At 39.7% G+C, this 26,962-nt stretch overlaps 2 protein-coding genes across 2 annotated transcripts; one reads left to right on the top strand and one right to left on the bottom strand.

Moving 5' to 3' along the window:
• Positions 1-1,328: 1,328 nt before the first annotated feature.
• On the bottom strand, positions 1,329-15,907 carry papss1 (3'-phosphoadenosine 5'-phosphosulfate synthase 1). Its single transcript, XM_074697272.1, has 12 exons — positions 15,623-15,907; positions 14,632-14,746; positions 14,301-14,536; positions 13,987-14,125; positions 13,144-13,262; positions 12,736-12,849; positions 12,232-12,343; positions 8,171-8,376; positions 5,724-5,859; positions 5,054-5,322; positions 4,230-4,459; positions 1,329-1,480 (listed from the first exon to the last, which is right to left on the bottom strand). The coding sequence occupies exons 1-12, from the start codon at positions 15,680-15,682 to the stop codon at positions 1,342-1,344; spliced, it is 1,875 nt and encodes a 624-aa protein (XP_074553373.1). The 5' UTR covers positions 15,683-15,907; the 3' UTR covers positions 1,329-1,341.
• Positions 15,908-15,976: 69 nt separating this feature from the next.
• Positions 15,977-26,200, top strand: sgms2a (sphingomyelin synthase 2a). The gene is made up of 6 exons (XM_074697262.1): positions 15,977-16,529; positions 22,178-22,681; positions 23,434-23,551; positions 24,485-24,638; positions 24,777-24,943; positions 25,500-26,200. The coding sequence occupies exons 2-6, from the start codon at positions 22,233-22,235 to the stop codon at positions 25,683-25,685; spliced, it is 1,074 nt and encodes a 357-aa protein (XP_074553363.1). The 5' UTR covers positions 15,977-16,529; positions 22,178-22,232; the 3' UTR covers positions 25,686-26,200.
• Positions 26,201-26,962: the final 762 nt, after the last annotated feature.

Here is a 26,962-nt window from a genome sequence, read left to right as displayed (position 1 = left end):
AGCTGTTTGTGTAGATGGCAGCGGGTCAGTCACAGAGACATGAAGAGATCTAGAGTCATTAAGTTATCAAAGGCAGCTTAATGACATAGTTAGTTTCAAAGATACATAAATTCAGCACTGTCACTTAAAATTAGGATGAAATGTTTGAGAATATGTAATGTATTTAAAACTCTTTGGTGTGCGGCAAAATAAAAGGGAAAGCACATATCAGGCACTGGGTGTAACAAACCATAGATTTCAGAAAGGATAAGTAAACAAATTGGTCTTTTGCTAAAAATTGTTTTATTGGACAAGGAAAATTACAAATATGATCCCTTGATGGTAACCATCAACCTTCTGATTATACAGACCCTCTCTTAAAAATGAATTACCACATGGAAAATATTAGCAACCCCTGAGGGAAAAATACAAATGATGAAACATAAACAAAATATCAAGACCGTTGAGACGAAAACCTTAAAGCTTCAAAACTACCTTCACAACACGGTTTTTAAAAAAAAGAGTAAATATCGCAATATTAGGACCGAATAAATAGACTAAAACGACAGAAAATAAAAAGGTTAAAAAGCTTTCCTAGAAGGTTAGGGACGCACATCCAAGTAAAATCTCATGTAATGCTACTCTTTTAAATTTTGCAGACTGTAACTTTAACTATTGGACCGTTTTGGTTTAACAATAAGACTAGAGGGACGAGAAGCAGGTCTGTGTTCTAATTCAGACAAGACATCATGTGAATCCACTTTCTAAAGACCAAGGCACTCAAGTTTTCTACGTCAAATACTTGTGTACACCAAATTTTGAGCAATTACCACTGCCACTTGCAAATGCAAGGGTACAAAGGCAGCTTGTTTGTGTTTCAGCGGTGAGTTAAATCAACTCCAGCAGGTGCAGGGGCTTTTTTAACTTGGACATCACGCATATTGAACATTCAATCTGGCCTTCTTGGAGCACTGGTCAACAGTACTTTCCATTGAGCCGGGATCCTTTTTTACAAACTTTCTTTTTTATAACCATTCATAAAAGTATACAGTATTAATATATGTGAGAATCACAAACCTCTTTTTTATACATAATTGTTTGTTCAATAACCTCGGACCTCCCCTGTTCTTACAGTAAGCGTAGTCAAATTAAATACATCACATTAAAACACAAAAAAGATGGGTCTAAAAGTAGCAGTTTTGTGACTAACTGTAAACCGTAAAAGTGACACCGACACAAGCTGTAACATAGTTTCCATGATAGATAAATGGTCCCCACATTCACCTTTTCAACTATCACCAAAACCAACATGTCTCCATGTTTTTGTTCTTTTTTTTTTTTGTAGTATCTGACACTCAGCCTCTAGGCTTTCTCCAGTGATTGGTAATATTCCTTCAGCACAGCCCAAGCCTTGGGTGCCATGAAGCCATCAGGAGGATTCTCCCCCTCACGAGCCATCTTGCGCATACGTGTGCCGGAGATGAAATCATAGTCCTGAGGGCTGCAGAAACAAAGAGAAAAGTTATGAGTTACAGACATATTTCAATCAATGGAAAGATGCATATCAAAATTATCGGAAATAAGAGCCAACAATAACTGCCTGCTGCTTTGGAATCAAGTGTGATGAGGCGTAGCAGCAGGCAGTTAGAGGAGAACCAGAGAGCTCTTACAACATCTCCCATCTGATCAGTTCCCTCTTTTTATGAGGCATCTGATGATAACCGTTTTCATATCAAAATATTTGTATCTCTACACTCTACATTTGACAAGCTGATCGGTTCTGGCAACTGCATTATTTGTAATACCTCACAAATCACTGTGGGAACACAGATAGTGTGACAGTCCACAAAACACCAGCACGCTATCGCAGTGGTAGTTGGAACTTGCGGCTAGTTAAGCTGGACTTGAAATGTTTATAAATTCTTCAAATTCGCTGTGCTGTAGATGTAAAATTTATAATCCTGTGTTTGGGATATTTTATGGGTCTTTGCTACACATCGCTGTAAAGCCACATAATCACTTTTATTGCCATCAGTTTTACTTGCCAAAGCCTAAAAGTTTTGTAATCCTCCTCACAGAGTTTCAGTAAAGATTTTGCAGTATAACATGGAAATATAAATGGCAGAGAGGGTGTCACAAACAATTGTTGACTGACGTACAGAGGAAAGGAAGTTTGATGGAGGATCGACTAAACGACTAGAATCAAACCCCACTTCTAAGCAAAGATTACAGCACATTTTCCTGTTTCAGAAGTAGATTAAGTTTTCAAAAAAGTGTTAACTTTTTACAAATATCTGACATGGCCACTGATCAACTTCTAATGCAACACACACATATCCAAACCAGTGGCTTGGGGATAATATTTTTCAGTAGTCGCTCTTGTGTTTACTTAATGCAAGTTAATAAAAAACAACTGTTCTCCCTCTTTCACGTACCAAACATCAGTATCAACAATCCAATCGTCCGTCTGCGTGAAGGAATTTGGCTGTGACACGCTTCAAATCAAACAATGATCAGAAACTCAAACAGTGTCAGAGAACAGCTAAATAAAAATCAGTTTGTGGATTTCTCTCGTCCAAACATTTTTCACGACTTTCAAACACTCTGCTGTTCTCCTCATCCTCTCTGTGACTGACAGATTCTCACACAACATAAAGCTCTCCTCTTCAGAAATTAAGAACCCTCTGTTTGAAGCAAGACGCCAAGGACGGTCTTCATTTTGGACGGGTGTTGAGTGGAGCACTGGCACCAGTTCATTACATCTTCACTAGAGCCGTCTATTACTGTCAGGGACAATCAGGACTGCTTCAGACATCTTGTTAGTAGACATTTACAATTCTCTCTACGGTGCTAACATTCACAGAGAGTCAAAGTCCCACTGTTTATCAGATACAGTTTCTAATTGCTTTTAAATGATGGAGCACTCCACATTACTGAAACAATACAAAACTGAGAGGGGGACCAAGCTGAGCATATGCCACGAGGAAGTAGAGCTGTGGGCAAATTCTTCTGAGACTGTTTTTATTTAGTGTCACATTAGAAACAGCTTGTTGTCATAAGAGATGTAGCACTTTAGAGAAAGACTGAGGGGAGTTGCTGGTGATAAGAACAAGCAAATTCATTCATCCTGGTATTTGGCAAGGAGCTGTCAGTGAGCATCAGCGAAACAAAGGTCATAAATCCAAACCTTAACTGTGAGGATTGCCAGTTATCACCTCACCCAGACAATGATAACTTCCCTTTAAATCACAAGGAAACACATTTGAAAAACAGTCTGCCTCTACCAGAAGCTTACAACATGTTTAAAATTAGTATTATAAGTCATGAATTTTTTTACTATGACTTATAATCTTTATTTATCTTATTCCAAATACATACATCCAACTCTGACTGATTACAGATTTGCTTAGCTGCAAATACAAGCTTTAAATTCACAAAATAAAAATTATAGCTATTAACTAAATGTAGAAAAATTTGTCATTTATCTAAATTGATCTGTTTGACTTAAGAGTTGGAGACTGTTTTTTCTTTTGTTGTGGAAAGCTGAACAAAACTGTAAGTCATACTGAATAAGAAACATAATTAGTGTACCTATTTTTAGCCAAAGTATTGGATGGCAAGTATTAGATGTTCTTGATAGACCTTTTGGTTTGGACTCAATGCCATAAATATGTATCATGGAAAACAAAACTAATCTTTTGATCAGTCTAGCCGTATTCATTCCTGGCTGAACATGGCTAGAGTTGCATAACCTGCATCAATACCGGATGAGAGGCACTAAGGCTGCATGATTTTTCTAAGTCATCATGTGCAGTATACATATACAGACTTTAATTAATGACAGGTCTCTGTAATGTTTGAACCACAACAAAGCTCATACTAATCCAGGAAACCTTTTAACTGTATAGGAAAGAAAAACGATGCCTGTTATTCTTGGCATACAATTTTTTTGTCAATAGAAGAAAAAGGAGAAGGGAAATAGATTAGAGGTTTTTCAACCAAGGCCAGCCTAATGAGTAATATATTTAAAGAAAGTAAATTCTGTTTAGGTTGCTGGTTTTAATTGTACTAAATGAGAGGGATTACTCTTGACTAAATCTGCTAATATGCTTTCTAATTTTGTGTGATTGAGCACTGCCGTTTTACACTTGACTGAGTTTCCTGTTCTTTGATCCAGACTGAGTTCAAATTTAGCAAATTAAACAGAACACAGGCTTAAACGAGGTGAAATAATGAAAACAAGTGCTCACTTTTTAGCATCATAAAAATCCATGGCTCGCTTGGTCTTGTTGTAAGCAGCGACCTTAAAGGGAACGATCTCCAGCGTGATGAGGCCAGGAGCCATGGTGAGCACTTTGGCACCGTGAGTAGGGTCGTACAGGTCCTTTTTTGTGTCAGGGTGGGGCATGCCTGCAGGGTCACGACCCACTATGTAGAAGTTGGCTCCAGCCACCATTCGAGCCCGGCAATGCCACTGAACCTGGGCATGAGAAAGAATGAGAGAAGAGCAATAGATAAAGGGCTATTTTGAAAAATATAACATGAGATGATTCTATCTAGTAAAGATTTTGGAAATGAATTTTATTATAAAACGTAAGTTTTGATATTTTGCTTAGTGGTAAACAAAGAGCTGACCTTGTGCATTTTTTTAACAAGATCAGATTAATAATACCAAGACTGGAGCAGTGTCTTTCTTTCTCCCATTCAGAACTAAAACCTGAATAACTTTAGTGCCTGGCATCCACCAGCCAATCTGCCTTTAATTGTGCCCAATGCTACATCATGGTATGACTCACAGCTACACAGCCAAGCTGAGCCACACTGAGGGGATGTGTGGCAGGTAAACACTAAACAGAGCGCCTCAAGACGACTGTAAATCCCATTTCCTGCCATTTTTCACTCTGCAAAATTTGCAGTTAACAAATGACAGCCGTCCCCTCAGTGTCTGTTGTCATAACTCAGTGCTGTAACATTTTCTGCTCCATGTCAGTTGTGAAAAAAAAAAGTTCTCTTTTTTTTTCTAGAAAAACCTCAAGCATTTAGCTGCAATTATAACATTCTTGATAATGTTTACCTCAGTTGGCCCAGCGTACATCATGGGTGAAGGAAAGATGGCCACGATGGTAGTCTCTGGATTCAGGACGCCCTCCTCCAGGACAGCAGCATGCTGTTTCATTCGACAGAGCAACGGGACATCGTCATCCTTAGTCCAGCCTCCCAGAGGGTGGAGGAGCAGAACAGGCCTGCGGTATCCTCGCTCAATGAGACGCTTGTGGGTGTCCTGCATCAGAAGAGCATGGCCATTGTGGACTGGGTTGCGAAGCTGGAAGGCGAATACAGCGTCTAAATAAAGAAGAAAAGAGAGGATGAGAAGGATTTGTTAAACTGCGACCAAACACATCTGAACAGATCTGAATTAAACAAACAAAAAGGCCGCAATGTACCCAAGGATAATCAAGCAGCTAAGTGCCCGACCACCGAAACCACATACAGTTAAGGAGTGAATCACACCAGAGCCTTCTCTCCCATGACTCTCCTACTCTGTTTCCCTCACTTTTTGCACAGAGACTAAACACAGAACAAAAGCATTAAGGTGAGCGGACTACACAGTGTTTCCTCTCATTTTTAAGGAAAAATGGGTAACAGTTCATAAATATTGTGACACTACAGTCTCTCTACAAGTCTGTGATGCAAATCTCCTCATTTCTGAGGCTGGGACCAACAGAACAAGATCTGTTCAGTACCTGCATTCATTTCTTTGAACTTCTGTTTCAGTTCGGTGGGTGTCAGTCGGTACTCATCGAGTCCATCATTCCAACAGATTTTGTCCAGAACCTGTAGATCTCCCCCAACCAGCCAGTCTCCACTTTCCATCACCATCTGAAAGAAAAGTCACAATGACAGGAGGCACAACTCAAACATAATCCAGACGCAAGACACCAAGGTATACAAAAACTTCACCAGTCCAGAATGAAGTCTAATAAAAGTCCTGAGTTATTACACAGTTGCAACAGGGACACACCAGCATTAAATCAGAGTGTCTTAAAACAGTCAACAAAGCTCCAGCATGCCCACTCATCTGCACTAGGCCACTTCCTGAATTTCCACAAGACATCGGAGACACAATCAGATTATATTCCACACTATTATAACCCAGAGATGAGCTTATGACCACATTGGAGAAATATTTTCCACTCAGCTATGTCACTGAAAGGCTCAGGGTCTAGGTGGAGGCTCTTATTGTTTCAGATGATATCTTTGGCCTGCCTCTTGTGGCATTTATGAGTGTGTAGCTAAAATTACTGAAAACTGTGGCCTGTGTGATGTTAATGTGATACAAAGTGACAATTCTCTACAGGCACAGTAATAGAAGTAGAAGCACAACACTAGCATAAAGGCTGAGACCTCTCAAAACAAAGTCTACAAATGCAACCTGAAGTCTGTAGGCTTTGTGTAAAGCATATTTGGAAGTTGATAACAAAGATGTCACTGATTTTTTTGTCATGTAATTTATCATTTAAAAAATAGAAATACAGTCTTTGATATCCATACTTTAAAGACATACAGATTTCAGTTTGATCTGGCACACTACATATAAAAATCAGACAAATGTCAGCAGTAGAGGTGTGTACGTGATGTGATCAATAACAACTTGGCTCGGCAGAAGCAGTTTCAAGATCGTGTTGTGATTTGTTTTCCACACTTGAATTAATCCAACCTGTCCGCTGCTGGCTTGAGAAGAGCCATGAAAGACGCAGAACAGTCTTAACTCTCTAGACAGATCAACAGCATAGACAAGAGGTCGTTTATTTTCTTACAGAAGTTAAAGGAAAATGTAAAGTCTACGTGGATCTATCAAAGGAGCTGGCCTCCATATACACATGTGCTCTGTTTTACAGCCATAAGTGCCCCAGGAGCTCACACGTGAAAAGGGCCCTAGCCAAATAAACAGCCACTACACCATAGTTTCCGATGAAGGGGGTTCCTGTCTGACTGATGGACAGGTAAACAGGAAAAAGTGGATTAACTAGATGTAATGTGGAGAGGGTCGTTTTTGTTAAAAAAAAGGGAGAGGAGGAAAGGGTTGTAGCAAGCAGCACAGAGGTGTGTTGACAGACTGGCTCCAGCTCTGGGAGCTAAGCACACCTTAAAATATACACACACACCCTCTTTAATGAGTGACACTTTAATCACAGCAAGCTGAACACACACGTCTGTAGAGTGGATCAAGAATGACAGTTGTGGAAATAGAAGAGTAGTCAGCATGTGCTAAAAGTAAAGTGAAGGTGTTGTCAGCTAGGGAAAAAGAAGAGTCCCAGTACCAATTAGCTCAACAGGCAGCATACAAAAATGTTACCAAGATGGATAAAAGATGAACCAAAGTGAGACAAAAGATGATTTTGGCTGATTTTTAAAAAACTATTTCAACAGCAAAAACTGATTAAGACAGCTTTGATGGAATAATAGGCCCAGGAAGTAAAGTAACTGAATAGCAAGTAGATCTTTTGAACTTTGCACTCCTGGTCAAGACAGTTTGATTTATAAAGACGCAGTCAAAACAAATAACTTTGTCTCCAACCCCAGACAGTTCTGTTGTTTTCCAGCAACAGACTGATGGCACTTTCCACAGGGTATCCTGGATCATTTCAGGACGTTATTTCAGCACTGAGTCTACCTGAGCCTTGCAGCAGTCTATAGGAGACAGATGGAAACAATCTTGAGTCTGTTAGGAGAAGAGTTGTTTGCAGGAAAAGGTGAAAGCTGGCAGAGAATTCTGTGCCTGTGAAGCTGAGAAATGCATTTTCAAGCGCATTTTGGTGGAATCTACTTAGCAGCATCCAAATATAACACCTGCAAAATGAGGCTGAACCAAAGCGATCATGTGATTGCCCCAGGCGCCCTGACAGAGTGTGAGAAATATCTGTGCTCCTTTACCTATTCACTCTTTCCATAAGCAATGTGAAAAGGCCAGCATGGGTCTGTGTTCTATCAGCGCTGAATCCAGGGAGGCTGTTTGCATTCACATGCAGGGTGTTTATCACATAGCACATTGAGACTGACCGTCTGCAGCTCTGCAATGCTGTTCTGAGCTTTAACCAAGGCCAGGCTTCTGATTTTTTTCTAGCATCTATTGTCAAGACTTGGGCTCAAGAAACTCTATGACCTCAAATGTGTCGTCTTAGTTTCTCACCTTGATGTAGGGGTGGTCCTTGCAGGTAGTGCCCCACTGGCGAGCACAACGCTCTTCTTTGCGGTGTTCATAAAACTCAGGGTTGCGGAGGATGGCTACTCGTCTGCCCTCATAGACCAGAGCCATGGCTGTTACACCATCCAAACGTTCTTTATCTGCAGTGGATACTGGTAGCACCACAGGGACCGACATGTTGATGACACCGCCTAGGAAAATGAAAAAAGAATACGACTTTTTTAAGAAAAACTGTTCCCCCAAACCTGATGAGCTTATGTCTCGTTACAGTGTTTCTAAAGTGCTTTTACATCTACCAGATTTGTAATTTGACACAAGAAGTAAAGTCTGTGGTATAAGTGGTGGGGGCCAGACAATCAGGACAGGCCGAAGCTCCAGCACCAGCTAGATACCACCAGGCCGGGCCTTGCCCCAGCACCAGCTAACCACCAAAAGGCCGGGCCCTTAACCCAGCACCAACCATCCACCACCAGGCCGGGGCCCCAGCCCCAGCACCGGCTAGATACCACCAGGCCTGGCCGTAGCTCCAGCACCAGCTAGATACGACCAGGCCGGGCCTTGCCCCAGCACCAGCTAACCACCAATAGGCCGGGCCCTTACCCCAGCACCAGCCATCCACCACCAGGCCGGGGCCCTAGCCCCAGCACCGGCTAGATACCACCAGGCCTGGCCTTAGGTCCAGCACCAACTAGTTACCACCAGGCCAGGCCCTTGCCCCAGCACCAGCCATCCACCACCAGGCCGGGGCCCTTACCCCAGCACCAGCCATCCACCACCAGGCCTGGCCTTAGGTCCAGCACCAACTAGTTATCACCAGGCCAGGCCCTTGCCCCAGCACCAGCTAACCATTACCAGGCCGGGCCTTGCCCCAGCACCAGCCATCCACCACCAGGCCGGGGCCCTTACCCCAGCACCAACTAGTTACCACCAGGCCAGGCCCTAGCCCCTGCACCAACTAACCACGAATACGCTGGGCTCTAGCCCCAGCACCAGCCATCCACCACCAGGCCGGGGCCCTTACCCCAGCACCAGCTAGCCACCAGGCCACCAAGCCAAGCTTAGCAGTATGGCTCTTTAAAAGGTTGTCACAGCTGAGGAGGGAAATGACATCAAGAAGTCTCTGGACTTCTTGTCTGAGGAGAGTTCAGTGGTGAAGCTACAGCAGAAGACCATCCTGGACCTGTTAGAGGAGGTGTAGGCCCTCCGGATCCAGAATTCAGAGAAAGGCCATTGACTGGTGTACCTGGAGGGCAGAGTGGCAGAATTGGAGCAGTACACCAGGATTAATGATGTGATTGTGACCGGTCCAAGTGAGCAGGAAGTCAGCTCTGCAGAACATCAGGTGACTGCCTTCCTACAATCCAAAGGGATTGTATTGGATAACAACATTGAGGTATGCAACCCTCTGCCCCGGAGAGGTGACAGTGACAAACGAGCCATTATCATGTGATTTGTCAATGGAAACTTAAAAACGCACCGGTGAAACAAGGATGGAAACTAAAGGATTGAACTTATTCATCAATAACCATCTGGCCAAACCGAACACTGGCACTGCCAGAAAAGCACGCTTCATGAAAAAACAGGGAAAAATTCAACACACATAGACATCAAACTGTAAAGTATTTATAAGACTAAACAGGATACCACAGGAAGCCATGGTCCTGGTCATCAGGAACATTGAGGAACAGCACAAATATGAATGATCATCTGGTACTGATTCAGGTAAAATCAAAAGGTACTATGTTAAGGAACCCTTACCCCTCCTGGTGCTGAGGCTATGTATATTACTTGTCTATTTTGTAGTTTCAGCAGACGACAAGACAATAGTATGTTTTGGAGTTTGTGATTAGAATATAGATTAATGTGATTTTATCATTACCTAGTTTTAGAGAGGAGAAGGGGTAGGTTTAAATAACCTGATGCTTCTTCCTACTCCTTTTCAAACATGTTGATATTGTTTCAATTGTTTTCGGGGTTCTTTTTGTTGTTGCTGTTGTTTTGTCTTTTCTTGGTTGTTTTTTTTCCATTATTATTATTATTTATTCTAAGGTTTTCATTTGTTCTTTTTTTCTGTTGTTCTTCTCTTTTGTCTCTTTTATTATGCTCACCAGTACAGCTATTGTTCATTCATTCACTATTTCAAATGTTATAATGCTGTTACTGACAGTGAAATGAGGTGTGTCACTATGTATCCAACCTGACTTGCTCAGCCAGGCACTAGACAGGAGCTGCAATAGCGGGTAGATACGCAAGTAATGAGTACAATCATGTTGAGCCACTTTTTAAAAGCTGATGCTAAAGTTAACTTTGCCGTAGCAAATATCACACAGCTACCTGTGTGAGTCTGTGTTACCTGCAGTCAGAGAAAATATCAAGCATCTTTGGATCAAACCAACTAGAGGGAGAGGGGAGGACGCTTTTCGAGGTTGGAATGTACCTGACAACCAAACCTACCTCCTCTCTCTTATTTCCTTTCTTGGTTGTCTACACAAATAAAATCCTGGTGTGCTTATATTTTTTTTTTAACTAAACAGCGATAAAACTGATGTTTCCCTCATTTGCCGCCATCCTTGTTCACACCCTTGTTACAGATACACCTAATGTGTACTAGTCATTCCCTTCTCTCTGGTCTCCATTGTAGAGCTATCCATTTACCTTAACTGAACTCTGCCACTTGCATCATAATTGATACCTCATCCAATAATCACATTACATCACTTCTGTCCTTCAAAAGCTTCACTGGCCACCAGTCAAAAACAACAGGATTTTATCGATCAAATTTTCATATTATCGTTCTGTCTAAAAAGAAAATAACTCTACCTTGAGTGCTTTGAAAGAGGCCCATTAATGAAATGTATTATTATTATTTTTATCTAAAAAATATCTCCTCTTAGACTGGACCTCTTCTAGTCTTGTGGTACAGTCTTAGATGTGTAGTGGCAGCACTCTGCTGCAGGGTTTCTTTTGCCATCCAGGTTAATGAAAACATTTGGACAGGCACGCTTTTCACATCAAATCAGCTCAAATACAGGGGAAACAGGACAGGACAGTGATTCTGTTTCCTCCTACTCATGGACCCTCTTCTCGTCCCCTCTGTTTAATTAGAAGCAGCTGCAAGCCCTACACCTTGACAAATACATATATACACACAGGATGACTTTGGGTTTAACAAGAGCAGAGAAAATACCTTGCAATTTAGCCTGTGTTTATTGGAGCAAGATAATTGTAAGGTAAGATGACAGCTTTCTGCTTCTTGACCAGCTTTGGTGTTTGGATCAAAACTTTCATTATTTTGCTGTCAAATCTGTGGAAGGAAGTGAAAATGAACAAATGGTAGTGTGTGATGTCAATCAATACAGGAACCTCTTCTTCGGTGTCATTCTGCCTCTGGGCTAACGGGAACAGTGGAGTGGAATCAAAACTTTTCACATCAATAGACACTTTTGTCTTTCCAGACAGCTCAATATTTCATCTGTTTCGGGAGACATCTTTAAACCATGTCACATTTTTTCAAACTGTAAGAATTGGATTTGTAAGCAAAAACACTGTTTTATGTCAAGTTATTAAATACATGAATAGCTGCTGTAATTACACTAACAGACTGTTTCCATTAAAACAAGCATAAACTCAATTAGAAGATGAGTGTGAAAATGGTCTACATGATATAAAATACCATGATCCTGAAAACCCAGCATCTCAACAAACTTCACTCTTGTGTTGTTTTGCTAAAAAGCCAGGCTGTACATAACTGCTGCATTATTAGCACCATAACAGTGTCAGCAAGTAAGCCCCAAGTAAGCCTCTAAGCAATGAGTCATACAGTTCAAAACATGAACTGTGGTTCGCATAGAAACATGCAGACTACTTGTTGATCCAATTCAACAGTACACTCTATGAGGAGGCTCATTTTTTGCAGAATGGAGTAAAAGTGTTCGAGGAAGACATAGCTGAGGCTGAGGTATATTTAGAGAAGGAATTGTGAGTTCTCATCTCCATCTAGTGTCCAATCTCATGTATAGCAGCGAGATGAATTGTGAATATCTTACCATCAAAGAGACAGTCAAAATGAAGGCACTGCAAATACTCTTTTTCTCTCATAAAGCCATTAAGAGGAGTGGCCCAGCCTTCAGCCAGCACCTGCACCCACTGCATGTCCACCTGAAGATGATATCATAGTCACATTAGGGAAAACAACATATTGACAAATAAACATCTGACAACATGTGCACTGCAATCCTTTTCATACTGTAAGTACAAGGCACCATGCGAAAACCCCTGTCACATTTCACCCTCATTATAAGTGTCACAGTGGCAATTCACACACTTGGCCACCAACATTACATGTTTGCAGGATCAATACGAAGAAGAAGGCATGATCAAGCTTTACTGCAGTGTTATAGCCTTTCAATACAAAAATTAACTAAAAGGAAGTCAGTGTAGCAATATCAAGAGAATTAAATTGTCTACATTTAATTTTAAAAGAACAACTGCTGATAGAGATTATTTATTTATCATGGTCCATGAGAGTTAAGAAAGACAACCAGGAGTACCTTTCCAATCTGCACTGCAGGCAGAGTTTCAGCATCAGCCTTAGCAAGGTCCAGTTTGTTCTCCTGAACATACAGCTCTTTCACCTCATAAGATGCATCAACAGGAACTATATCCTGAAGAATTAAAATACAACGTTGTTTGCTATTGATAAAACAAACCATTTAGTATGCCAACATTTATTTAATGGTTTTGCTAAATAAACATGGGTACATTGCAGATATTGTTCACTGAAGTCAATATTCATACATTAATGAGACATTACTGCCCTCTAGTGGTAAACAGAGTCTCTGCAGTGGTTGCATATACATGATACAAAGGAGGAATGGATAAATGTAAAACAGCAGAGTCTTCAGTTACACAGAATACACAATTTCAACATCTTAAAAATGGGCATTTATTCCTCTTACCCTCTCTTGAAGCAGGTCAATGACCTGCTGAATGCACTCATTCACACTGCAGAAATCTGTCTTCAGAACCAGCTCTGGTGCCTCAGGCTTCTCATACTCTGAGTCTATTCCAGTGAACCCTGATTAAAAAAGAAAGCCCAGCATTAAAAAAAGTTAGATACTGAACAGCTGGGGAAAAGGTTAATCCTCGCTGCCATCAAAAGCCTTTTTTGAGGAGGAGGGAAGTTGGGCTTAGTGTTTGAGACTGCACACAGAGGCTATTTCTTACAATCTGCTTTTTTAATCCTGAAATACTCTACAATCATTAGCCACACATCAAAATTTTTAAATAATTCCCCTTTTAGAATCAGGAAAAAAAATATTTATGAGTGGGTCTTAAACTGCCCCAAACAGGAAATAGATTTTGACCACAAAACAGTGACAGCATTAAGTCTAAAATCTGTGTCATAATTATTTTAAGTCACAGGCAAAAAAAATGATAAATTCATTAGTCAATTTTCTCTACAGATGTTGCGCTAAACTTAGGAAACTTGAGAATGAAAGGGCCAGCTATAAAATAATATGATCAGAAACATGTCCTGTAACAATGATGCATCACTTTTAATGTGTGTCAGTTTAACCATCTGTTATCTGACAACAGAAGACACACTGCTACTGTACAGTGTCTGCTGTGCCACAGGGTAAAATGGCAGACTTGCTCTGTCATTTGCACTGGGCAACAAACCATCATGTAGAATTTTCCAAAAAATATCAGCACAAAGTTATGTAGTGCTAAATGGCAGGTTTCATTTGATGCCATACCAAGTCTAAACTGGATATCAATAGTGTGAGACTATACTCCACCTCTTATCTCTCCTGCTCTGGCTTTCTTGTACAGCCCCTTCACATCCCTCTGCTCACAGACATCAAGTGGAGCGTCCACAAACACCTCAAAAAAGGGTAGCCCGGTGGCTTCATGGATCTTCCTAGCATTCAGGCGATCCTAGTGGAGAGGTTCACATGATAAAAATAGGACATAGGGAAGGGTTTTTTTTAATAAAGAATGTGTTCTTTGTTCTTATGTGACAGGCCACCCTTTAGCACCAGTAATTACTGGTCCAATTATTCCATTCGTCTTAACAATGAGCTTACATTGCTTTCTAAGGAGTGTCACTCACCCTGCTATAGGGAGAGATGAAGCTTGCAATGCAGACCAGCCCAGCGTCAGCAAAAAGCCGGGCCACCTCGGCAATACGCCTAATGTTCTCTTCCCTGTCTTCTGGGCTGAAGCCCAGGTTTTTGTTCAGTCCTTGACGAATGTTGTCCCCATCCAGGGTGTAGCAAGGGATACCATGACACACCAAGTACTCCTCCAGAGCCATGCTCACTGTAGTCTTCCCTGCACCAGACAAACCTGGAACAGAAGAGTGTTATCATAAAGCCATGACAGGAAGGAGAGGGATGGAGAGGTCATATAATTATAAGAGTATGTGATATTTCAAGACTTACCTGTTAGCCAAACAGTGCAGCCTCTGAACCCTCCTCTTGTGCCAACTACCTGCCCTCGCTTGTTTCGACTGACATGATGGGCTTGATAGGTAACATTCGTGGCACGTTGCATTCCCTAAAATGAAAAACAGATTACATGTCAAATAAGCTGTCCTGCAGTCAAATTGTAAAGGTTTTTTTTGTTTGTTTGTTTGTTTTTTTTTTTGTCTTAAAGTAGATTTACTTCAGTATAGGAGGACAGCATTAACAAAATAATCCCTCAAGTTTACACACAACATTCAATCTCTGAGGGAATAAGAACAGAGGCCGTTAAAGAAGTTTTAAAGACAAACTGAACTTAGTGTATCCCTCAATCATTTTATTCCTATAACAGTTGCATTTTTACATCAGAATAGTCTCTTAACTAAAAAAAAAAAAACATAGGATGAATCTTGTTTTTTTTTCATCCGACCAGCTTTTTAAAACCCTAAAACATGCGTCATCAAATTTAGCCGAGATAAAGCCCCAACATTCAGGAATCAGTGTTTTGATGATAGAAAAAAAATCAAATAAGAATAAAATAAATTTCTTAGAATTAAATAAATGACCTGAAGTGATCAGTTACTATTCAGTCATTCATTTGTTTGGTCTGTCTATGGTTATAGGTTTAGCCTGTTTGAACATCACAAAGTATGAATTTGAGTATTCCAAGTAAAGACTGGAAGACAAAGGGTGATAAGGGTGGAGTACAAAATGTTATAGAGGACATTACTTAGGTGAGGCAATATAGGTAGGGCATGAAGCTATCAACCATAAACTACGTTACTAATTCATTAGCAATCGCCCAGCTAGCATCCAATTCATTACAGTACATTGAAAGTTGCACCATTATTGTAGCGGTATAGTGTGCTAATCAACTGGCTGTCTGGGCGGTTAGCATTTGGCTCCCAAAAGGTGTTAGTTCCTTAAGTTGAATAGGCATGAATAAACACAACCCGGCAAGAAAACTCACCCAGTTCGCAGGAGCGTTGCTTAGCTTCTGCTTCTTGTGAGAGCTTCCATATGTATCCATGGCTAGAAGCGGTCGACGGCTAGTTAAACCTGTAGCTTTACCTCTTTAGATACAACGAGACGAAAAAAGGTTCGTTGATGACAGACCGTTATGTTTATTTAGGTGATGCAGGTATCTCCGGTCAGTGGAGGAGACCGAAGCCGGGAAGCCTTGCTGGCACTCGCACTACAACTGAGAAGAGCTTCCACATTAGCCACGTAACCGGGGACGGAGTGACGTACTTCCTCCGTCGGCTGTAGACGTGTGGCTAAAAGTGGCTATACTTGATTGTACAGCATGTGACTCAATAGATCTATAACCAAGACTCGTTAATATTGAATTCTTTAGAAAGGTGCAGTCGTCTCTAAAAAGAATTAGTTACTGATGAAATCAAGATGCTTTTTTTAAACCTGAGTGTCCAGATATATGGGAATTCTTTAACAGATGGGGAATGATTCTGAAATTCTTGAAATATTCCGATAATTTGATTTTTTTTTTTTAAGTCAAAAATATTTCTTTTTTACCTCAATTATAAATCAAGTACAATATAGTTAAAATACCCTGATACCCCACCTTAGTTGTTAGAAAATATATTTCAGGACACCTATTTTGAAGAGGGCGAAGCTCGTGCTGATTACAGGACAGTTACTGTGGATTAGAGAGGATGCTCGGCAGGAGGCAGGAACCAGAGGCAGGATGGATCCGAGAACATGCGGTGGGCCAATGGGAGGAGCGCTCCCTCAAATAGTGTGGTGTGGTGAAACGTAACAGTTCAGTCAGAGCGGAGCAGCAACCAAACAGCACGGATCATCAGGGATCCAGGAGCTACAAGTACAGGAAGAGGCGCCAGGACGCCTGAGGAAAGCAGGTAGGATGCTATTATCTGTGCAACATGTGAATGTTGATGCCCACAGGGTTGAAGGTGCTTATGTCACTCCCTAAGGCATCAATATGATCTTTTATGATGTGATGTGGCTACAGTGTTTTTGAAATCAACCTCTGACGACACTCACTTTTTATGAGCCTTGTTACAGTAATAGGAACCTGTGGTAACCTAAGTGAAGGTTTAATTGTAAGCTGTGCCAATATACTCACACAATTCATGCAAAAAAGTTCATTTTAATGGATCAGTAGACGTAATACGAACGTTTATTGGACGATGATGTGTGATGATGTACACAACACTTTCTCAGGATAATAGGCAAATTGATAGGCATAGTAGTTCAGAGAATATAAATAGCAACTCAACGCATATTGTCTATATATACAGATTGTACATGCTGCAGGCTTGTGGCACAGCTGTGCCTTGCGTTCATTTCATTGTAATAATTCAGTTTCCAGTTATCAGCTGTTGTAGCTCTGACAGAAAATGAAAGGGCTTAATTACAGTACATGGGATGACCTGTTGCCCCACCCAGTAAGTAGCCTCATGTGGAACATGGTGGTTAACAGTGTGTGGGTCCACTGTACTACACCCCAAAAGTAAACTTCAAAACCGGCAGTTCCACACATGTGAAGAACTGCCACCCTGTAATATATGAGATGCGTGGGAGACACCCAGCTCACCAACCTGAAATTACTTCTTAGTATCCACCCTGCATGTGGTTTTAGTGCCCTGAAAAGTTGGGCTGGCTTTGTGTTCAGTGCGGCTGTGTTGGCTTGTACACCATAAACTGGATGCTGTTCCAGAGAGACAACAAAATTTATTTACACCAACAAATGATATGTACTTGTGTGTTTGAGGACCAGCTTTGCACAAGGAGCTGGTGTTATTATGGCAGTCATCTGATCCAGCAAAGGAAATGAACATCATTGTGGTTTCAGACATTAACTCCATGTCATACACATTATTGTTAATATATAGCAAATGAATTTACTACATTGGTTTTATGTCCAGCTTTACTTGTTACAGTAAAAACTTATATAAGCTAAATTTCCTTCATCACTTTTATTATCATTACCCATACTGGCACAACAAAACTAAGCCTTACTGCTCTACTGCTCTTCTTGAAATTTTGTAATATCTCTACTGTCTAACCCAAGCTCTACTTCATAACTACAACTTACATTCATAAATTACTTGATACAAGTGATCCAAACATTTTCAAAGCAAAAATTGTGCAGAATTTGTTTATGGGGATTTTTTTAGAGAAGTTTTTATAAAAAAGGTTCACTTTAGATTTTTAATTTTTGTTTTAGATTTAACACATCAGCATAAAGAAGTTTACGATACATATGAAAAATCTTATCCACAAAAGTTCTATTAATATGAATACTTAAGATACTTTTTGGACATACATACTTGCTAAACTTCAGTGAAAGTCGAGGTTTGTGTTTGAGAGATTACATGTTATAATTGCCTAAGTAAAATTACAGCAAGTTTTTTTTGGTTGGAGTTAGTTTTAGCAACACTGACAAAATAATTTATTCTTATCTCAATGGTTTCATTTTATTTTAAAGCTCATAAATGTAAAAATTGTTATTCATTTCAGTCTGTTTCATGACCTGCTTAAAACTCCTCACAGAGATAAACAACTTGACTTCCTTACAGTCCAATACTTGTTGATATTTATCAAAGAATAAATAAATAGCCTACCCTCTTTTATCACAAAGCTATTGAAGAGCTTTTTTTAATTCTATTTTATTTATTTATTTATTTTTTTAATTGAGTCTCAAACAGAGGCCAGGAGTACGACCAGAGTGCTTTACAGATTTGTATAAGATGCATCACATTCTTCCAAGTAAATTTTTTGAGTGAGCATCCATTACTGACATTAATGAAAAAACATATAGGGAACAAAAATAGCATTGTCTGTATTGTACTGATTTACATGCAGCTTTCAGGCTTGATTTACAGCAAGTACATCTTACGACCTGTGTAGTCATCAGCTCCTCTCTGTAGCTGGAAGAGGGCAGGGCGGCCTCTGATGTGTCTTATTTTAGGTTTCCCCTTTGATGAAAACAATCCACATGATGTGAAAAAGAAAATGAGTGGACAGCAATAACAGTATGTTATTACAGAGGCCCTAAAATGGAGTCAAAGCCTTGGTAGGACTGAAGTAAAATACAGCCTTCAAGGCAGCCGTGTGGCTTCTCTTGAAATAGCTTGTGCAAGCGGAGGCAGCCAAGTTATCCATTACAGACTGTGACCATGTGGAATACTTTTTTTTCTGCCAGTTTTCCATCACCACCCATCCCTCTGGAGTGCTGGGTCCTCTGGTTGGTGGGAAAACAGTGTAGTGTACACTATGAAGGAGGGGACCAATGGAAAACCAGTCTAATGGAGACACAATGCTGACCTCCCATGTACAGTAAACATAATGCAGTCTTACAGAGAGCACTGAAAAGCAAATGACTCTAATGTCCTTTGTATGTCACTAATCTATCACAAGCAAATTGACTATGGGACATAAAGATTTATTGGAGGCTACAAACTATTTTGGACAGGTAAGTCAGTGCATACAATATTCATGCACTTTATAAGCCAAAAATCAGAGCATCCAAAGTCTTACCCCACAGAAACAACAGCTCAGTCATTTGTCCAAATGGTTGGAGCAACTCTTACTATATCGGAATCAGTCTTCCTCATAAAGCTGTGTGAATAAGAGCTTCTGAATTTATACAAAGTGTTTCCAGCCTTAAAGACTGTTTGTCTTCTCATTTCTAGGCAACACGTAACTTGGTTCCTGTTAGTAATGACCACAATCTTTCCTAAATTAAATTCGGCATAGCAGAAAGTGAAAGTTCCATTTCTCACTTGTGGAATTTTGGTTCACAAAAATATCATAACTCACAATGTACTTATTAGCATTTTGGAAGCTTTCAGCCCCATCACACTCTCTTTGCATCTGTTTTTATTTTCAGCCAAGATTTCCAAGAAGTTATAGGACTCAGGATAAAACTGTCACTGGTACTGAACTTGCATGTGTTCATCACAGAACTGGATAGATGGACATTGATGCTAATAGATACTGAACAGGCCATATATAAACAAACAAGCCTCTAAGGATCAATCTGTCATGATGGATCCAGAAAGTGCAAAGAAGACTTCAGTGCAACTTCATGTATTAATCCTGATGATCTCATTTGATAATACAAGAAAAATAAGTTAGAAGTGAGGCTCAAATTCGACCACAATCTTAACCCAATCAAGAACATATAGGATGAGTCACTGAAAATTAACCAACCTTTTATTCAGTAAAAAAAACTTTTATTTATAGATTTTATTGGTAGAGTGTAGTACTACATATTGCTAGTGCATAAAATTGCTTGGAAAGGTTTAAGGATCCAATAGCTTGCTAAAAACAATGCTAAAATGGCTTATAAAAATAGTGGAGGAAAGAGATGGTTGATAGATAATAATGATAGTCAAATGTTAATAACTGGAAATAGTTAAAGAAAAGTTGTGGTTCTAGTTACATCTGTTAGCTTAAAGCAGCTAACTTGATAAAGCCTAGATTAGCATAAAGTATTGTATTGTAGACATGGTTGAATTAGTAAGCTAAAAGTTATGGATGACCACTTGAAATAGTTAAGATAAAGCTTTTCACGACTGTCTACTTAAAGTAAATGCTATGGCTAGCCAAGAGCTAACTGCTAACCAAAGTCATAGTAACTAAAGCGATACCAAAACTGTCTAAATACGAATGTGTAGCTAACAACTTTTACTCAGACTTAAAAAGCAAGGTATCAGCATTACCTTGATACTTTTATGACAGCTTAAGTGTTCCAGCAAACAGAGTTAATCATGACATTTTAAACATTTACATAAAAAATAATTCTGTTCATGCAAGTAGTTTATTTAGTGTGCAGGTGAACTGTCATCTCTGACTGACTTGTGCTGAATTAATGAAGATTTCAATGTTACCGCTGACTGTGTGTAACTTACCCACACACACACACACACACACACACACACACACACACACACACACACACACACACACACACACACACACACACACACACACACACACACACACACACACACACACACACACGAACTTAGCTCTTTGCTACAACCAAAACACAACTTGTTGCATAAACTAACCACAGAGCTGCAGCCTGATCTCATTACTTGCACGAATGGCAAAGCATTGCCTCTTAGTCTTTGTCGGACTATTTTTGATATTATCCTCTATCTGTTTGGTTTTGATCTACCTTATGTCCCCTTGAACTCCCTTAAAGTCAGCTGGCCATCCATCAGTCGCAAAACAGAGGCCAATGCTGCTCTGGGTTACTCACAGGGCATCCTCCTTCAACACAAGCCTCTCTCCAATGTAATAATATTTTCCCAACAATTGATTCTGAGAAAACTGATCCTTTCAGCAGCTCTCTGGTATCCAGTCATACTCTATTTCTATCCCATCCTCTGTACTAATGCCAGTTTTTTTTTCCTTCATGGAAGTAAACATACCATTCTGTATGTATCCCAGATGACATTTATTGTGATGCATTTCAGGGTTGATGGCAGTATCCTCGGATCCATTAATGGAGCTGTTAGAAGCCTTTTAGACATGAAAGAATGAAAATGGTCGTTGATGTAGAGCTCTCACAAGCCATTAAGTAGAAAAAGCTCAGCAACAGGCATTGCACTTGCTCACTTTCAACTTTGATTTCTTTTGTTGTCCTTTGGCTATCATAGTCATTTACATTTGCCTCTTACAATCTATTGACTATTTCATATTAAATGGGACTATTTTTATGCTTGAAATAAATTCTCAAGAGTAACTTATTTCAGATTGTATTTTTTTCACATTTATTTGTTGATATAAGAAACAAACTTGGCTCTGGGCAGGTTTAGTAGGTTCTAATTAATTTCTATCACATGATTTTTTTTCTGCAGTTGGCAGGAAACTCAAACATTATTGGACTGTATGAAAACTGAGCAAATTCTGCTTGCAAGGAAGTATCGTGTGATCAAACTCCCCAGAAGTCACAAAATGGGATGTCTTGCGAACGTCCTTGTGAGGTCAAGACTTTTTGGTTTTGATACGTTTGCCTCAGTTTTGTTGGGTTTCTTTTAAGTCCTTGAAACTTTTAGAAGTGGAAGTTTCCGTTAGTCTATAAAAATCTGCTGTGGCCATGGCAGCAGCTTGTTAAGGACAAGATCTGCGTGGCGGTGGAAATACTTGGGAAGGCCCAAAATAAAAGCCTAGACAAAAGTCCAAACAGAAGACTGACATGGTGGTTCTGGTGAATGTCCAGAGAAAGTAAAATAAAACACAACATTAACCAATACATGATCCATGTTTAGGGTAACTGACTGCTAGAAATAGATTTTGGACCATGAAGTAGGTGGATTCCAGCACTTTTTGCTGAAACACAATGTCCTTCATTGTTCTCATCTCAAGGTCAGGAAAGGTGGAAACAGAACTAATGGATAGTTAATCTCCTCCAGTTTTTGTTATATTGATTCATCACTTTTAATACAACTTTAATTACAACTTTCAATCATTTTCTTTGCAAATTCTGAATGTGTCTCAGTTTCTAAATTGTGTTTTTCTCACATGGCAGTTAAAACATCCTAACCCAGAGGAGTGGTGTCTGTGGATGGAACGTGCAGGCACCAATGGCATCGCAGGAGCTTGTGATCGCAAGAGACTCTACCAGTGAAAATTTGAGCTCAGGAATGGAGGGCAGTGCTGCGCCCAGTGGCGGTAAAACCTGTCCTGTCCACACCCCTGGTGGAGAGGAGTCAAAGAGGGGCTTTCGTAAAGGTCTAGGGAGACACAATGACTACGTGAAGATCTCTGTGCCAGATTCCAAAATCAATCGTCTGCCGATGGAGTGGTGGAAAACAATGGTTGCCTTCTTTTACGCTGGTTTTAACTTAGTCCTGACAACAGTTGTCATCACCGTAGTCCACGAGAGGGTCCCACCCAAGGAGAGCAGCCCACCTCTTCCTGATAAGTTCTTTGACTACGTTGACAGAGTCAACTGGGCTTTTACTGTGACAGAGATCAACGGCATGGTGCTGCTGGCAATTTGGCTCATACAGTTGTTCTTCTTCAGATACAAGTAAGACTGGTATTACAATAGACATTCTTCTTTCAGCTTCAAGAACAATATTTTTTTTAATTCAGAGTAGAATTCAGCATTACATCAGACTTGTCTATTCGTGTAGTATCACTTGAAGTTTTTCATTACATAACCCTGAAAAATGTGGCTAAAGAAAATGTTGTAAAGGTTAAAGTTTTTCCTGTTTACATTAGTTTCATGACTCGTGGTTTTGTTCTGCAACCTGGAGATACCTCATCCTGTTCCTCCGGAACTGAGCAATGTTTTAGTCTAGAGAGCTTTACTCATGTTACATAAATGGTTCAGAGTGCAGTCTTTTCCCCATGAAACTGAAATTAAAACCAGACAGAGTTAACACAAAAAGTCTGACATGTGTTAACTTGACTCAGATTAAATTTCTATCATGAAATCCTTTACATTTTGCTATTTTTACTGTCAGAATAAAAGAGACAGAAATAAACATCTGACGACAGGATGAGCATGGTAATTTGAGCAAAATGATCATTACAGTTCTTAACCTTGTTAGATGACAGATTTCTTTTGTTGTTATGGGGCTAAATCAATGATCAATTTAGATTACTAAATAGGATCCATCAGTTTTTAATAGCACATGACTCATTACACTTTTCAAAATAGTGTTCAGATTTCCAGAGATTTTATTCTCATTCTGCCATTTTTTAAGTAGAGCTGCATTTTTATGACACCTCAAAAACAAATATTAACCTATCATTGTTACCATTTTCTCTTTGCAGGTCAATAGCAAGCAGGCGATTCTTCTTCCTCATTGGAACCCTCTACTTGTACCGCTGCGTCACAATGTACATCACCACCCTGCCTGTACCTGGTATGCACATGGCTTGTGCTCCTAAGGTGAGTGGCATGAAAACATCAGAGGCGGCATCAGCTGTCGTCACTCAGCCATGTACTCTCACTCACCCTCAGGGACTCATTTTGCACAACCATGCAAGAGAGCAGCTACAAAAAGCCATTTTGACTTTAGCTGCCTCAGGACACCAACAATATTGAGGTGCATCAGTGTTTGATCAACAACATGTGCTCCAGGGCAGTTGTCTGCTGGGTTGTGTAGCGCAAAGGATGAGAGGTCGGGCAGCAGTGGAGTTTTTCTGTTATCATGGGTTTGAAATGCTTTGAAAAGTGTATGAAAACCTTTGGCTATATGTTATCTTTAGTCATTTACATTAAAGTAGTTGGAGCAACAAACACAAAATCACAAGATACATGTGTTGTGTATGATGTCTGTGTACATTTTCCAATGCAAACAATCTTGACAAAAGAGACTCCACGCTGTTGAGCTGTTGAAGTCCTATGACAGGCAAAAAGGAGACTAAGCCTCACTTGAAAACTGTTCCCTTTTTTCATAAAACAACAAAAAATGAAGTGTCAACATTTTATGTCTTCTTGAAGACATAAGACTTCTGTCTGTACTGTTTTTACTTACTTGCCTATAGGGTTTGAACTCTTCCTTTACTGCACATTTTACACAGCATCCCATTTTTTGCAGAATTGGAGTTGTCTGTTACCATCATAGTGTTTCTGCATTAATCAGGCACAAATAGAATCTTATTCGTATTTTTCATGCAAAACAGATGTATTTGAAGATGTATATTTGGTCCTGAGAGGTTTTTGGGGACTTTTTCCCAACCTGCTAGACACAATACTCAACATTCACATGATAACTGATAATAATCCTAAGCAGCTGTTCTAATGTTGCTGCTGATGCTGCTGATCCTGTGTTGATGTGTTCATCTCTCTCTCTGTGCCCACTTCCTGTTTTCCAATTAGCTCCATGGAGACTCCCAGGCTAAAATCCAGCGAATCCTGCGTCTGGTCTCAGGAGGAGGTCTGTCCATCACAAACTCTCATCTCTTGTGTGGAGACTTCCTCTACAGTGGACACACTGTGATGCTCACTCTCACCTATCTGTTTATTAAGGAATGTGAGTACTCAAATAACTAGTTTGTTGACACCGTAGAATCTTTTGTGCAAATTTCTTATTAATGATGTATGAACTGGTTGACTTTCTGGAGTCTAGCAAACGATACATACCTGATGTAGTGTTTCCTTTTCTTTGCAGACTCACCACGGTCTTTCTGGTGGTATCATCTGATGTGCTGGTTGCTGAGTGCCGTGGGTGTTGTGTGTATTTTGGTGGCACATGAGCACTACAGTGTGGATGTAGTTGTGGCTTATTTCATCACCTCCCGTCTGTTCTGGTGGTATCACACCATGGCCAACTTACAGGTCTGGACACTGAGCTTTACACTGAGTGGCTGCTGTGTGTTTGAAGATTTAAAGTCTGCATAGAGCCCTCTCATAAAATCTTTTTTTTTTTTCATTCAAGAAAAAAAAAACACTTTAAGTTTATCCAGTTACAATGTTCAACCCAAGTTGAAGAGATCATGCATATGTGATGAATACAATACAATAATTACATTTCTTTTACACTGTTAGATTTTTCCCTAAAGCAGTCAGTATTACTCTTTCTATTACAGAGCTGTCTCCCTCTACTGGCTAAAAATTGATATTGCATTCATTTCCTCACATTACTTTACGTCATTTGTTTGTTCTAATCATGGAGGGCTGCACCGACTTTTGAAAAGAAAAGCCATTGATTAATGTATTTTTATTCATAATCTTTAACACTTTTGAAAAGAAAAGCCATTGATTAATGTATTTTTATTCATAATCTTTAACACTTTTAACTATGTTTTTCTCAAGCAGCAATGATAAATGAGAATTATCTGACTACTGTGGTTTTTCTTAGTCTTTAACATCTCATTTTTTTCTTTCCTAACAGACTCTAAAGTGCTCGCCCAACAACTACCTCACCAACACCTGGTGGAACCCATTTTTCAACTTCCTAGAAAGGAATGTCCAAACATCTGTGCCATGCTCATACAGCTGGCCCATCACCTGGCCTCCTGCATGCCTCAAGAACCCCTGCAAGAAGTACTCCATGGTACAGAGCACACGAGAAGAGTGACAAGACCCTGAAGCCCCAGCAGTGTTGCCTGATAGTCCACAGAAGTGGTTTTACTTTATTCAGTCTTACGGAACGGGCAGGGACATCATGGTACCAATATGATTACTCTGAAAGAAATGTTTCTGAAGACATGTTAAGAAAGGTAATTGTATTTTCTGTGTTTGTTCTTTGTTTGTGTAATTTATTTATATGATAGAAGTCCTGCAAAGTCATCTTTTTTTCATCAACTGTTATTTGTATCAGCTCCTAGTGGTGGCAAATGTATTGTATGTTCATTTTATTTGCAAAACTTGATTTTATATTTCCTGCCGTTAAATGTTTTGTGTGTGTTGACGGGGTTTACCTCATTATGATTTTAATATGCTCAAGTCACACGGTGCCTTAGTGTGTTTGATGTCAGTATTTGTCCTGAAACTGTCATTACCAGCTTTGTATTTCTTTTCTATATGAGATTTTTTTTTTAACAACCAAAAACTGTATTAATTTTGGTAGCTTTTGAGTTTTTACTGTAAATCATAGCCCATAAAAGTGTGAAATTATATCAGAATTTTCTCATTGATGCTAGTGTGTTTACTTTCTTATTCAGTGTAATATCCAGGTGAAATAACCAAATACAGGTGTTTATGTGGTGTTAAAATATAGATCTACTTTTTATGATAAAATGCACTTCATTCAGATTCCATCAACTGTAGGACTGAATTTCAATCAGTTTTTAGTGCCTAGATAATTGTGTTGTGACTAATTCAAGAAAACATGTACATCAAGAAAAATATTCATAATAACAGATGTATAGTTTAAAAATTTTAACTGAACCGGGCTCCCTATCAAATAACAGTTGAAGTATCTAGAAAGGATCTTGTTGAGAAATTAGCATGCAACACAAATAGCATACAATCGGAAGATTTTTTATAAAATTAATATTTGTCCTCCACGTCTTATTGGATGTGAAGACTTACCTTAACCAATGAGGACAAGCTTTTTTGTCTGAGGTGACCCAACTGGGTCTCTGGCATAGGCAGAGGTGGTGGTAGGAGGATTTACGTGTCCAACAAGTGGCATACCCAGGTCTAAAAGGTCTATAAAATTATGAAGCTTTTGTGGAAGTGCTAAGAACTGCAGTTCTTTCAGATTGAGCTCTGGTTGACTTCAGAAACACAGGAAACCTCTTGCACATCAAACCAAAAGAATGAATTTTGACAGAAAAAATAAGCATGTATAGACCCGTTTATAAAGAAAAAAAAATTGAGTCCAAAAACTTTACTTCTCTTTGAGGTGTA

This window comes from Halichoeres trimaculatus, unplaced genomic scaffold (assembly GCF_033239565.1).
Source record: "Halichoeres trimaculatus isolate MK-OKI-2021-1 unplaced genomic scaffold, fHalTri1.1 fHalTri1_scaffold_2, whole genome shotgun sequence".
NCBI classification, from domain to species: Eukaryota; Metazoa; Chordata; class Actinopteri; order Labriformes; family Labridae; genus Halichoeres; species Halichoeres trimaculatus.
This window is presented reverse-complemented; position numbering and strand designations above follow the sequence as displayed.

What these genes read in the sequence shown, in the direction of transcription:
- papss1 (XM_074697272.1), bottom strand. Translation starts at nt 15,682, where the DNA reads ATGGATACATATGGAAGCTCTCACAAGAAGCAGAAGCTAAGCAACGCT. An exon ending in TTGACCTGCTTCAAGAGAGG is followed by an intron (nt 12,850 to 13,143) that starts GTAAGAGGAATA and finishes TTAATTCTTCAG; the next exon opens with GATATAGTTCCTGTTGATGC. An exon ending in TTTTGACTGTCTCTTTGATG is followed by an intron (nt 8,377 to 12,231) that starts GTAAGATATTCA and finishes TCATTTTCCTAG; the next exon opens with GCGGTGTCATCAACATGTCG.
- sgms2a (XM_074697262.1), top strand. Translation starts at nt 22,233, where the DNA reads ATGGCATCGCAGGAGCTTGTGATCGCAAGAGACTCTACCAGTGAAAAT. An exon ending in ACATGGCTTGTGCTCCTAAG is followed by an intron (nt 23,552 to 24,484) that starts GTGAGTGGCATG and finishes TTTTCCAATTAG; the next exon opens with CTCCATGGAGACTCCCAGGC. An exon ending in ACACCATGGCCAACTTACAG is followed by an intron (nt 24,944 to 25,499) that starts GTCTGGACACTG and finishes CTTTCCTAACAG; the next exon opens with ACTCTAAAGTGCTCGCCCAA.